The sequence below is a fragment of the Scaptodrosophila lebanonensis genome, unplaced genomic scaffold (assembly GCF_003285725.1).
Source record: "Scaptodrosophila lebanonensis strain 11010-0011.00,11010-0021.00 unplaced genomic scaffold, SlebRS2 tig00000377-arrow-arrow-pilon, whole genome shotgun sequence".
NCBI classification, from domain to species: Eukaryota; Metazoa; Arthropoda; class Insecta; order Diptera; family Drosophilidae; genus Scaptodrosophila; species Scaptodrosophila lebanonensis.
Genome location: NW_022060666.1, coordinates 46018 through 59637, shown reverse-complemented (window position 1 = coordinate 59637; position 13620 = coordinate 46018). Strand labels below are relative to the sequence as shown.

Sequence of the window (13620 nt, the reverse complement as noted above, 5' to 3'; positions counted from 1 at the left end):
TCCCTTTTTCCGAATAGAATCAATTAGAATTTTTCGATTGGGATCGTTAGCTGAAAGAACCATAAATTTCTTAACATCTGGTTCATTCATATGAACGTTTTGTAAATGTCGAGCAAATTTTGTTTGCAATTTTTTGCAGAACATACAAAAGTGTCTTTTGCTCTTTGTTTGTGTTTTTGCTGTAGGTATTTCAACATTTCTAAGATCAAAAAGAGGTACTTGAGCTTCATATGAAAATGACTCGTTTATTGTTAATGATGAGTTGATGCCATCGTATGTTGCAGATTCTGGCCAATTAGATCCGAGTGATTCCAAAGTGTCGGTATAGCCACTAACTGCTTTTGAACTAATTTCTGAATGTTCTGTAGAATCTATTAAAAATGATTATTAAGCTTTCTAAATTAACATTTTAAAATTAACGTATCTTATAAAACTATAAAAAAACAGGCTATAAACACTCTGTTCACTTATTACGAAAGAAATATTTCGTAGACGCACGGGGTATTTTATGGATTAGTGACATTTTTATACTCTATACATAAAATGAAAAAAGCGAATACTTATTAGGTTTGTGCAAAGTGAAAATGTAACATGCAGAAGATGCCAGACCCTACAAATATATATTATTGATGATCAGCGTGACGAGATTAGTCCATTGAGTCATGTCTGCTCGTCCGAATGAACAACTGGATCTCACCTCCTTCCCCCCCCCCCTCCACTATTACGATACTATTAAGGATTTTCCGTGATGCCTTTTATATACAAATCTAGAACTGAAATAGTACAAGAGCTACATAACACCAAATTTTAAACATAGATGCCCTATGTGAGTACGCTGCAGTATGGATTTCGAACTTAAATTTAATAATTAAAGGCGGTAAACTCAACTTTAACTTTTTCACTTATTATATTTAGTTTTTCACAGATTTTCTTTCAATTTTTAACAGTTTTAACTATTTGTAACTTATATTTATGATTTATCTATTAACTTACTCAGAATGGGGTCGAAGCCATCTGCTCCAATCGCCTCTAAAAGTGGAAAATTTTAATTAAAAATTAGTAACACAGTCGACTTTATAATAATCGAAATATCTTACCAAAATCTTTTTGAATGTTTTCTTTATTATTTAAATTCCCTTTAGTACTGCCAATTTTCTTGAAATATTACTCAAGTAATTTACTTACCTAATTCTTTATAAAGTTCCACTTCATTATTATTTACTTCACTGCTGTAAGACAATTTTTGTTTAACTAAAATAGGAGATATATAAATTAAAATATTAGTATTACATCTAACTTTATTTATAATAATCAAGATACCTTACCAGAATCTTTTTGAATGTTTTCTTTGTTAACGCCACCATCAGAGGTTTGGCCCTCTGAAATTTAAATTCCCTTTAGTACTGCAAATTTTCTTGAAATATTTGCTTACAGCAATATTACTCAAGTAATTTACTTACCTAATTCTTTATAAAGTTCCACTTCATTATTATTTACTTCACTGCTGTAAGACAATTTTTGTTTAACTAAAATAGGAGATATATAAATTAAAATATTAGTATTATATCTAACTTTATTTATAATAATCAAGATACCTTACCAGAATCTTTTTGAATGTTTTCTTTGTTAACGCCACCATCAGAGGTTTTGCTCTTGGCCTCTAAAATGGAAAAATTTAATTAAAAATTAGTTTTTGTTTGCCACTCTTTTATATCGGTGAAAAAAATTGTATACTTACTGTATAACGCCTCATTCATCTTTTTGCATAGGCCTTCGAGAAGTTCTTTTGATTCTACATAAACGTAAATATGTACATACGAATGTATATAAGTATGTGTGCATGTTAGTATGACCAAATTTACGATGCAACTTACCACTGGAATTAATAATTTCTGCTTCAAAAGTAGCTCCATTTATTTTTGTTAAACAAATGTTTTTTGATATTATTTTACATTTCTTTTTCTCAAAAACGTACAACTTTCCGCACTTTATTAAGTAAAACATTTTTAGTTCCGAAGAAGGTAACACAACCGATTTTTATGACGTTCACTTGCTTACTGATCATCAAACAATGCAGAGAAGGCAGAGCTGACAATTCTAACGGTTCTTTTATTCTTTACTATTCATTCAAGGCCATTCCAGTGCAGTGCACACTGCTACGAATGTACAGTATGTCAACAAATTGTTTGCAATAGATATATTGTATAATATAAAGGAGACTTGCATCTTTTTTAATTTGCTAATTACATTTTAAGATAATATAATTTAAGATTGATTCAAATAAAAAACTTACTTATTTGTTCAATGCCATTAGCATTTTTGGCAACAATTATTGTCATCAATGATAAGAATAATCATTTGCACGAATAATTATAATTGTAAAAGTTTATTCACGAGTAATTTATACGCATATTAATATTAAAACAAGGAAGAACGCTACAGTCGAGCAAGGCCGACAGTAAAATACCCTGTTCCCAGACTAAGTTCCGGCACCAAGTTATACATACACATGTATGTATGTGTCCAGATGTGGGCGAAGTACTGTAGTGAATTTGTTTCTCTAACAACTTTTCTTTCGTATAATAATTATAGAATTTTAACGAAATTGTAATATTATAAAAGAAAAATTTTGATGGATTATAACTGAACATTTACATAGTAATTGTGTTTTTGTGATTCTATGCGTGTATGTATGTACATATGTGTCAGCATCAAAAAAATTATAAAATACATATGTACATATGTCTGTATGAACTCAAAGATCTCAGAAAGTATAAGTCTTAGAATAACCGAAGAGAAAGTACGAGTTTGAGTTTTTTTCCGACAATATATTGTTATCGAAAATTCTTCAAAACACTTAAAAATTTGTTTACTTTTTAATAAATATCCTCTGAGAAATATCCACTGTGTCGCCAAAGAAAGAGAAGGCAACCAAAGCATGTGTCGCGCGCAGTTGGGTATTCATATATTTCAGCTCTACTTTTAACGTTCTTTCTCTAACGTTAGGCTTCTAGCACTGATTTAGCGTGGCCTTGGCATTTTTTATTTGGCGGAAGAAATAAAACAAGTGGAATAGTTGCTGTCCCTACATTAAAATACTCTGTACATGTGTGTAGAATATTTATAGAAATTTAAAAAAAAAAACAAGAGAGAACGCTACAGTCGAGCAAGCCCGACAGTGTAATACCCTGTACCCAGGTAAACTTCCGTCACTGAGTTATATGCGGCCAAAGCAGCAACAAAAAGAGGAAGAAGAAGAGCGAACTTGTTGCTGCAGTTTGTGGGGGTTGTACTGGAGAGAATTTGTTTCGCTAATAACTTTTCTTAGAATTGACCGAATTGAATAAAATTTTAAACAACAGTAGATATTTATTTATAAATTATGTGTGCAAAGTTTGGTTTAGGTAGCATTTGAAATGTGGACGCTATTGACGAAATTCTGTAGCGGGGGAAGGGGGGGAAAATTAAAAAAAAAAATAAACTCGTCCTTACTCGGATCTAGGAGAATCTGGATGCCAACTTTGGTTATTCTAGCTTTTATAGTTTCTGAGATCCTGGCGTTCATCCAGACGGACAGATGGACAGACGGACGGACAGACGGACGGACATGTCTAGATCGATTTCTCTCGTCATGCTGATTCAGAATATATATACTTTATGGGGTCGGAGATGCTTCCTTCTGTATGTTACATACTTTGCACAAACCTAATATACCCTTTTTACCCTACGGGTACAGGGTATAACAAGAAAGGAATGCTAAAGTCGAACAGGCTCAACAATTAAATACCCTGTACCACCCCACAAAAAATTTATTAAAAAAAAATTAATTAATTAAATTAAATATAAAATATTCCATACATAAATTTACATTTACATTACATCATATGTGTGCATTAAATAATTATGCCAAATCAGCAACAAATACAGCTGCGGACAGAGCTTAGGCTTGGTTATATGGCTATAACTTTCTTTGTAATCAACCTATTGTAATGAAACTTGATATACAGATATATAATCACTAATTGAATGTGACTACCAAATCTATCAATTCAAATTCAAATGAATTGATCAGGATGACAATGCGAGTCGATATAGCCATGTCCGTCTGTCTGTCTGTATAAACGCAAGGATCTCAGAAAGTATAAGAGCTAGAATAACCAAACTTGGTATCTAGATTCTCCTGAGCCCGAGAAAGGACGAGTTTGTTCATTTTTTCTGATCCCCCCCCCCCCACACCCGCCTTATTCACGATTTTCTATAACTCCCGTAATTCTTGGAATTTTGAACTAAAATTTGGTCACATTAAGTTTGCGATATATATATCCGTATACCAACTTTCATTATGATAGGTTGATCAGAAAAAAAGTTATAGCCATATAACCAGGCCCAATGCACACATACACACATATGTATGTACAAGTACACAAACACGCATACACACGATTCATGATGTAAATGTATGTATAGAATATTTTATATTTAATTTAATTAATTAATTAAATTAAATTAATTAATTAATTTAATTTCTTTTTTGTGGGGTGGTACAGGGTAATTAAGAGTTGAGCCTGCTCGATTTTAGCATTCCTTTCTTGTTTTCCAATAAAAAGTTTGTGTTATAAATTTTGTCCGATCGATTTCAAATTTTGGGCTACAAATTTAAAATTGCTAGATATACTACTTGGTATTCAACGATTTCAAAATATAGAAATAAGGCTTTCAACTTGCATATAAAGCAAATAAAACAAATATTAAATAGTTGGGGACATCACGTAAGCAGACTCACAAGCACACAGTCCCAAGGATTAAATATATATATGTATATATATATATTTTTTTTATTAATTAGATACATTTATTTATAAATTATGTTTAGAAGATATTTTAAAATATTTTTTTCTTTTTTGCTGGAGTACAGGGTATTTTACTGTCGGGCTGGTTCGGCTGTAGCGTCTCTCTCTCTCTCTCTGTTCATTGGGGATAGGAGTGGGCGTGGTCGGATCGGTCCAAAATTTAGCACAGTTCTTATGCATGTCATTACAAGTACAAGTACTAAATTTCAAGTTTCTAACTTCACGTTTCGAATTTATGCACAAAAATCGGCTTTCTGGCCCAATGTGCAATGTGCATACATCTGCCGGAATGCGAAGCAAAATATGCGTAGTCCGTTTTCAGTTTCTGCTTTATTGTCGCTTACCGAGTCGTTGCCTAGCGACGGTAACTGTAAATTTTTGGCATTTTGTCTAGCAATAACAAGAGAGAACGCTGCATTCCAGCAAGCCCGCAGTGTAATACCCTGTACCCAGGTAAACTTCCGTCACTGAGTTATATGCGGGGTGGGTGTTTACTGACCAAATTGAATAAAATTGAACAACAGTAGATAATTATACATATATAAATTATGTGTGCAAAGTTTGGCTTAGGTAGCATTTGAAATGTAGCGTAGAAAGGGATGGAAAATTAAAAATAACAAAATTTTTCCTTTCTCGGACCTAGGAGATTCTCCTACATACCAACTTTGGTTGTTCCAGCTTTCTGAGATCCTTGCGTTCATCCAGACGGACGGACAAACGGACGGACGGACATACTTTGCACAAACTTAATATACCATTTTTACCCTACGGGTACAGGGTATAAAAAGACGTAAATGATGAAATAAAGTGAATGAAAGAAGAACAATAAGACCGATCCAATGACTTGCAGTTGTTTTTAAATTTGATTTATCATTTAAAACCATAGCGCACTATTGCAAATTACACAACAGTGTTCGATTGTCCACAATACACATACAGTGGCTCACAGCTTATTGTATGCAGTACATATTCTTGCCTTTGAAGAAATAAGTTGTGACATAAAAATATGGAGTATTTTTTGTTTTTATAGGTTTGCGGGAGCTGAAAAATGTAAGAGGCAAAAGGAGGCGTGGCACACACCACAAAGCATATATATTCTTGATCAGCATGACAAGACGAGTCGATCTATATCTGTGTGTCTGTCCGTCTGTCCCTCCGTATGAACACCAGGATCTCAAAGACTATAAGAGCTAGAGACACCAAATTTTGGACAAAGATGGATGACAGAATGATAAGCCGGGTCGATATAGCCATGTCCGTCCGTCCGTCCGTCTGTCCGTGCTTCTGTATGAACGCAAAGATCTCAAAAAGTATAAGAGCTCGAACAACCAACAACAGACTCGTCTTCTCATCCTGATCAAGAATATATATACTTTTTGGAGTCTGTCACGCCTTCTTCTGTATGTTATATTTCTCACCTCCCTAAATCCTAATATACTAATATATTGAATTAATTCATAAACATACATGCACAAGTTCATAATTTCGAATAATTACATTGGTTCCTCCACATTAAATTGGATATTTAAAACAAATTTGTAATTTGTGCTGACGACGTAAAATATCACCAATATAAATATAGTGGGCCATAAGTCAAATAATAAAATTATATACAGCAAAAGTAATACAACTGAATTGCATTTACATAACTTGTTGGCAGGTATTAATAATACTAGCAAGTTTTTATATATATTATGCTGTTCATTATAGTGTTTCACATCCCTGGTAAAAATGTGTCCCGAAGCCCTGAAATAATAGCTCTATATATATGTTCCATTCCTGTGTTCCCCCGTTCAGGGTAGTCACCTTATACAAATATGATAACTTTGACCATTAAAAAAATGCATTTATTGCAACTAAACCGCATTAATTTGTAGCCAATATACAACATACAATTCATTCCATTAAAACTGGCCAAAAAAGAAGAAAGATACTATAACTTTTCAGGTATAAAATGGAGTCAATGTATATGCCCCCAAAATATATCCTACATATACAAAATGAAATTTTAACATGCATAAAAACGTTATTTAGAGCGTATATATAGTGACCTTCTTGGTGGCATATGTTTCTGGATGATATCCATTATGGAGCTGATACATTCGTTATCTTCTATTTTCGATCTGTATGCTGATATTTAAATTTGTCCCCAAAATATGCGGTATATCACAAATTATTTCTGGGACAGTCCCTGTATCATGCAAAAGTCTCCAAAATTCGTGTTTCGAATTTTGGAGACTTTTGCATGATACAGGGACTGTCCCAGAAATAATTTGTGATATACCGCATATTTTGGGGACAAATTTAAATATCAGCATACAGATCGAAAATAGAAGATAACGAATGTATATATATATATATATATATATATATATATATATATATATATATATATATATATATATGTAAAAATGAATGTTTAATCCATTTTATTATTATTATTTATGTTTATTATTTGATTGATACAGACATAGAGTTATGTAAAAGGTAAAGTAAATGTAGACAAATGGTAACTTAATGTTCGACGCGACAACTTTTCAGCTTGACTACTTAACAACTTAACAACTTTTAAGTACGACGGTTTCAACTGTATCGACTGCACGACCAACTGTGTGTACAGCTTCTCAACGACTCTTCGACTGACTGCCTGCTGACTGACTTCTCATCTGTTCATAGGGTTGCCACATGACCGCAATACTATCCCTTCTTACATTCGGCCATCCTGAGAATCGGAGTCTGTCTCAGATGACAGAAGTTCTTGGTTAACATTTGTGTATTTCCACAGCTTCATAAAATCGGAACTTGTGGATGTGATAACTGGGCCTTCAACATCAGCAGCTTTTCGGACATCATATCGCCCGTTGCGTTTCGCTTTAACGACTTCTGCCAGATGGGCAGATTACACCGTTTCATCAGCAGCCCAGACGCTTACCTCCGATTGAAAGCGCCGCAGTGAAGACACAAGTTGAACAGTGGATTGACCAAGGCATAGTGCGTGAATCGACATCAAATTTTGCCAGCGGAGTTGTCGTCGTAAAAAAGAAGGACGGTACATTCAGAACCTGCGTCGATTTTAGACAGATAAACAAAATGGTTTTAAAAGACTGCTTCCCTGTACCTGTGATCGACGATGTACTTGAAACCTTGCAAGCTGCTAAAATGTTTATAGTAATGGACTTGGAAAATAGTTTTTTTCATGTACCTATCGAAGAGCTAAGCCGAAAATACACAGCATTTATAACAAAAGAAGGCCTATACGAATTTAATCGAGCGCCATTCGGATTTTGCAACTCACCAGCTGCGTTCGTGCGTCTTGTTAACTACGTGTTCCAGAAGCTCATAGCTGAAGAAGTAATGCAATTGTACATAGACGACATCATTATCTATGGTCAAACTTCCGATGAATGCATAAAGAAATTTAAGTTGGTGCTAGAAAAGGCAGCGGAGTACAACTTGCGCATAAAGTGGAAAAAGTGCAGCTTTTTGGAAAAGAAAATAAATTTCTTGGGACACTCCATTGAAAACGGCAGTATCTGGCCCGGCTCTGAGAAAACACAAGCTGTCCAAAATTTTGCAAAACCGAAAAACATTAAAGGGATACAGTCATTCTTGGGTCTCACAGGCTTTTTCAGGAAGTTCATCAAGGGATACGCTAACATTGCGCGACCTCTAACAAACCTTTTGAAGAAAGATGTCCCGTTTAAGTTGGAAGCTGCCGAATTAAAAGCTATAGCTGAGTTAAAGAACGCTTTGTCAAATGAACCTGTTTTGAAATTATATTGTCGCGGTGCATCCACGGAACTGCATACAGATGCGTCAATAGAAGGCTTCGGCGCTACGTTATTCCAGAAATTTGAAGGACGTATGCATCCAGTATTTTATTGGAGCAAAAAGGCATCAGCGAGTGATTCAATGCGTCATAGTTACCTTTTAGAGGTAAAAGCCGCTTATCTTGCTATGGAAAAATTTCGCCATTATCTGCTTGGGATCAAATTTAAGTTAGTAACAGACTGTTCAGCATTTACACAAACCGTAAAGAAGAAAAACGTCCCACGTGAAGTAGCACAATGGATATTAAGCCTAGAAGACTTTCACTACCAAATCGAGCATCGAGGTGGAGAAAAAATGCAACATGTCGATTTTTTGAGTCGTTACCCGTCGAATGTACTTATTATTACATCAGAAGTTTCTGCACGTATTAAAGTGGCTCAACAGAAAGACGAATACATAAGATCTATACTAGAAGTACTTAAAAGCCGTCCATATGAATCATTTACGCTTAAAGGTGGAGTGTTGTACAAGCAAATTGATGGCAACGATTTGTTGGTCATACCTAAGTTGATGGAACACGAAATTATAACTGCTGCGCACAACGATGGCCACTACTCAATTAAAAAAACAATGCATAATTTGCAGCAGCAATTTTGGATACCACATATGGAGAATAAGGTTATGAAAGTTGTTAATAGTTGCATACGCTGTATCATTCACAACAAGAAAACAGGCAAGCAAGAAGGACACCTTTATTGCATTGAGAAAGGTAGCAAGCCGTTGCATACAATCCATATTGATCACTTGGGACCAATGGATTGTACAGCTAAACAATACAAGTTTATTTTTGCTATGGTCGACAGCTTTACAAAGTTTGTATGGCTATTTACTACTAAATCAACTGGTTCCAACGAGGTTCTAAAAAAGCTGAACGAATGGTCAACTGCATTTGGCAATCCAACCCGAATAATAAGCGACAGAGGAGCTGCTTTCTCATCCAATGTCTTCGAGGAGTATATTAAGTCAAACGCAATAGAACACGTTCTGACGACGACTGGTGTGGCTAGAGGCAATGGACAAATAGAACGCGTAAACAGATCGATCCTGTCAATAATTTGCAAGCTATCAGCCGAAGATCCATCTAAGTGGTACAAGTTTGTTCCGTGCGTCCAGCGAGCAATAAACTCACATGTTCACTGTTCAACGAAGAAGTCACCTTTTGAATTACTATTTGGTACGAAGATGCAAAATAAGTTCAGCGATAAAATCATTAAATTGCTACAGCAGGAGATCATCTCGGATTTCGACAGGGAGAGGCAGAGAATTCGCGAAGACGCTAAGAATCAAATCAATGAAGCTCAACAAATTTACAAGAAAAACTATGACAGAAGGCGCAAATGTGAATTTGTATATAAAGAGGGCGATTTAGTTGCCATCAAGCGCACGCAGTTTGTTGCAGGTAAAAAGTTGGCAAGTGCATATCTTGGACCTTATGAAGTCGTTAAAGCGAAACGCAACGGGCGATATGATGTCCGAAAAGCTGCTGATGTTGAAGGCCCAGTTATCACATCCACAAGTTCCGATTTTATGAAGCTGTGGAAATACACAAATGTTAACCAAGAACTTCTGTCATCTGAGACAGACTCCGATTCTCAGGATGGCCGAATGTAAGAAGGGATAGTATTGCGGTCATGTGGCAACCCTATGAACAGATGAGAAGTCAGTCAGCAGGCAGTCAGTCGAAGAGTCGTTGAGAAGCTGTACACACAGTTGGTCGTGCAGTCGATACAGTTGAAACCGTCGTACTTAAAAGTTGTTAAGTTGTTAAGTAGTCAAGCTGAAAAGTTGTCGCGTCGAACATTAAGTTACCATTTGTCTACATTTACTTTACCTTTTACATAACTCTATGTCTGTATCAATCAAATAATAAACATAAATAATAATAATAAAATGGATTAAACATTCATTTTTACATATATATATATATATATATATATATATATATATATATATATATACATTCGTTATCTTCTATTTTCGATCTGTATGCTGATATTTAAATTTGTCCCCAAAATATGCGGTATATCACAAATTATTTCTGGGACAGTCCCTGTATCATGCAAAAGTCTCCAAAATTCGTGTTTTATTATAAAAGTGTCCCGAAAACATACCCCGTGCATACATATATATATATATATATATATATATATATATATATATATATATATATATACATATATATACTGTTTCAACTGTATCGACTGCACGACCAACTGTGTGTACAGCTTCTCAACGACTCTTCGACTGACTGCCTGCTGACTGACTTCTCATCTGTTCATAGGGTTGCCACATGACCGCAATACTATCCCTTCTTACATTCGGCCATCCTGAGAATCGGAGTCTGTCTCAGATGACAGAAGTTCTTCGTTAACATTTGTGTATTTCCACAGCTTCATAAAATCGGAACTTGTGGATGTGATAACTGGGCCTTCAACATCAGCAGCTTTTCGGACATCATATCGCCCGTTGCGTTTCGCTTTAACGACTTCATAAGGTCCAAGATATGCACTTGCCAACTTTTTACCTGCAACAAACTGCGTGCGCTTGATGGCAACTAAATCGCCCTCTTTATATACAAATTCACATTTGCGCCTTCTGTCATAGTTTTTCTTGTAAATTTGTTGAGCTTCATTGATTTGATTCTTAGCGTCTTCGCGAATTCTCTGCCTCTCCCTGTCGAAATCCGAGATGAACTCCTGCTGTAGCAATTTAATGATTTTATCGCTGAACTTATTTTGCATCTTCGTACCAAATAGTAATTCAAAAGGTGACTTCTTCGTTGAACAGTGAACATGTGAGTTTATTGCTCGCTGGACGCACGGAACAAACTTGTACCACTTAGATGGATCTTCGGCTGATAGCTTGCAAATTATTGACAGGATCGATCTGTTTACGCGTTCTATTTGTCCATTGCCTCTAGCCACACCAGTCGTCGTCAGAACGTGTTCTATTGCGTTTGACTTAATATACTCCTCGAAGACATTGGATGAGAAAGCAGCTCCTCTGTCGCTTATTATTCGGGTTGGATTGCCAAATGCAGTTGACCATTCGTTCAGCTTTTTTAGAACCTCGTTGGAACCAGTTGATTTAGTAGTAAATAGCCATACAAACTTTGTAAAGCTGTCGACCATAGCAAAAATAAACTTGTATTGTTTAGCTGTACAATCCATTGGTCCCAAGTGATCAATATGGATTGTATGCAACGGCTTGCTACCTTTCTCAATGCAATAAAGGTGTCCTTCTTGCTTGCCTGTTTTCTTGTTGTGAATGATACAGCGTATGCAACTATTAACAACTTTCATAACCTTATTCTCCATATGTGGTATCCAAAATTGCTGCTGCAAATTATGCATTGTTTTTTTAATTGAGTAGTGGCCATCGTTGTGCGCAGCAGTTATAATTTCGTGTTCCATCAACTTAGGTATGACCAACAAATCGTTGCCATCAATTTGCTTGTACAACACTCCACCTTTAAGCGTAAATGATTCATATGGACGGCTTTTAAGTACTTCTAGTATAGATCTTATGTATTCGTCTTTCTGTTGAGCCACTTTAATACGTGCAGAAACTTCTGATGTAATAATAAGTACATTCGACGGGTAACGACTCAAAAAATCGACATGTTGCATTTTTTCTCCACCTCGATGCTCGATTTGGTAGTGAAAGTCTTCTAGGCTTAATATCCATTGTGCTACTTCACGTGGGACGTTTTTCTTCTTTACGGTTTGTGTAAATGCTGAACAGTCTGTTACTAACTTAAATTTGATCCCAAGCAGATAATGGCGAAATTTTTCCATAGCAAGATAAGCGGCTTTTACCTCTAAAAGGTAACTATGACGCATTGAATCACTCGCTGATGCCTTTTTGCTCCAATAAAATACTGGATGCATACGTCCTTCAAATTTCTGGAATAACGTAGCGCCGAAGCCTTCTATTGACGCATCTGTATGCAGTTCCGTGGATGCACCGCGACAATATAATTTCAAAACAGGTTCATTTGACAAAGCGTTCTTTAACTCAGCTATAGCTTTTAATTCGGCAGCTTCCAACTTAAACGGGACATCTTTCTTCAAAAGGTTTGTTAGAGGTCGCGCAATGTTAGCGTATCCCTTGATGAACTTCCTGAAAAAGCCTGTGAGACCCAAGAATGACTGTATCCCTTTAATGTTTTTCGGTTTTGCAAAATTTTGGACAGCTTGTGTTTTCTCAGAGCCGGGCCAGATACTGCCGTTTTCAATGGAGTGTCCCAAGAAATTTATTTTCTTTTCCAAAAAGCTGCACTTTTTCCACTTTATGCGCAAGTTGTACTCCGCTGCCTTTTCTAGCACCAACTTAAATTTCTTTATGCATTCATCGGAAGTTTGACCATAGATAATGATGTCGTCTATGTACAATTGCATTACTTCTTCAGCTATGAGCTTCTGGAACACGTAGTTAACAAGACGCACGAACGCAGCTGGTGAGTTGCAAAATCCGAATGGCGCTCGATTAAATTCGTATAGGCCTTCTTTTGTTATAAATGCTGTGTATTTTCGGCTTAGCTCTTCGATAGGTACATGAAAAAAACTATTTTCCAAGTCCATTACTATAAACATTTTAGCAGCTTGCAAGGTTTCAAGTACATCGTCGATCACAGGTACAGGGAAGCAGTCTTTTAAAACCATTTTGTTTATCTGTCTAAAATCGACGCAGGTTCTGAATGTACCGTCCTTCTTTTTTACGACGACAACTCCGCTGGCAAAATTTGATGTCGATTCACGCACTATGCCTTGGTCAATCCACTGTTCAACTTGTGTCTTCACTGCGGCGCTTTCAATCGGAGGTAAGCGTCTGGGCTGCTGATGAAACGGTGTAATCTGCCCATCTGGTACGATCTTCAAAAACACAGGACCCTCAACTGTACTCGCTTCTGGTTGGTAGTTTTTGATCAATGATTCAA

The 13620-nt window shown here is 35.9% G+C and overlaps 1 protein-coding gene and 1 long non-coding RNA gene across 2 annotated transcripts; both read right to left on the bottom strand.

Moving 5' to 3' along the window:
• Positions 1–240: 240 nt before the first annotated feature.
• On the bottom strand, positions 241–1109 carry LOC115630233. The gene is made up of 3 exons (XR_003996072.1): positions 1098–1109; positions 994–1029; positions 241–371 (listed from the first exon to the last, which is right to left on the bottom strand). It is a non-coding gene; the product is annotated as an uncharacterized LOC115630233 (long non-coding RNA).
• Positions 1110–1177: 68 nt separating this feature from the next.
• On the bottom strand, positions 1178–2038 carry LOC115630232. The gene is made up of 6 exons (XM_030526787.1): positions 1875–2038; positions 1739–1792; positions 1601–1660; positions 1461–1526; positions 1326–1379; positions 1178–1251 (listed from the first exon to the last, which is right to left on the bottom strand). The coding sequence occupies exons 1-6, from the start codon at positions 2002–2004 to the stop codon at positions 1178–1180; spliced, it is 438 nt and encodes a 145-aa protein (XP_030382647.1). The 5' UTR covers positions 2005–2038.
• Positions 2039–13620: the final 11582 nt, after the last annotated feature.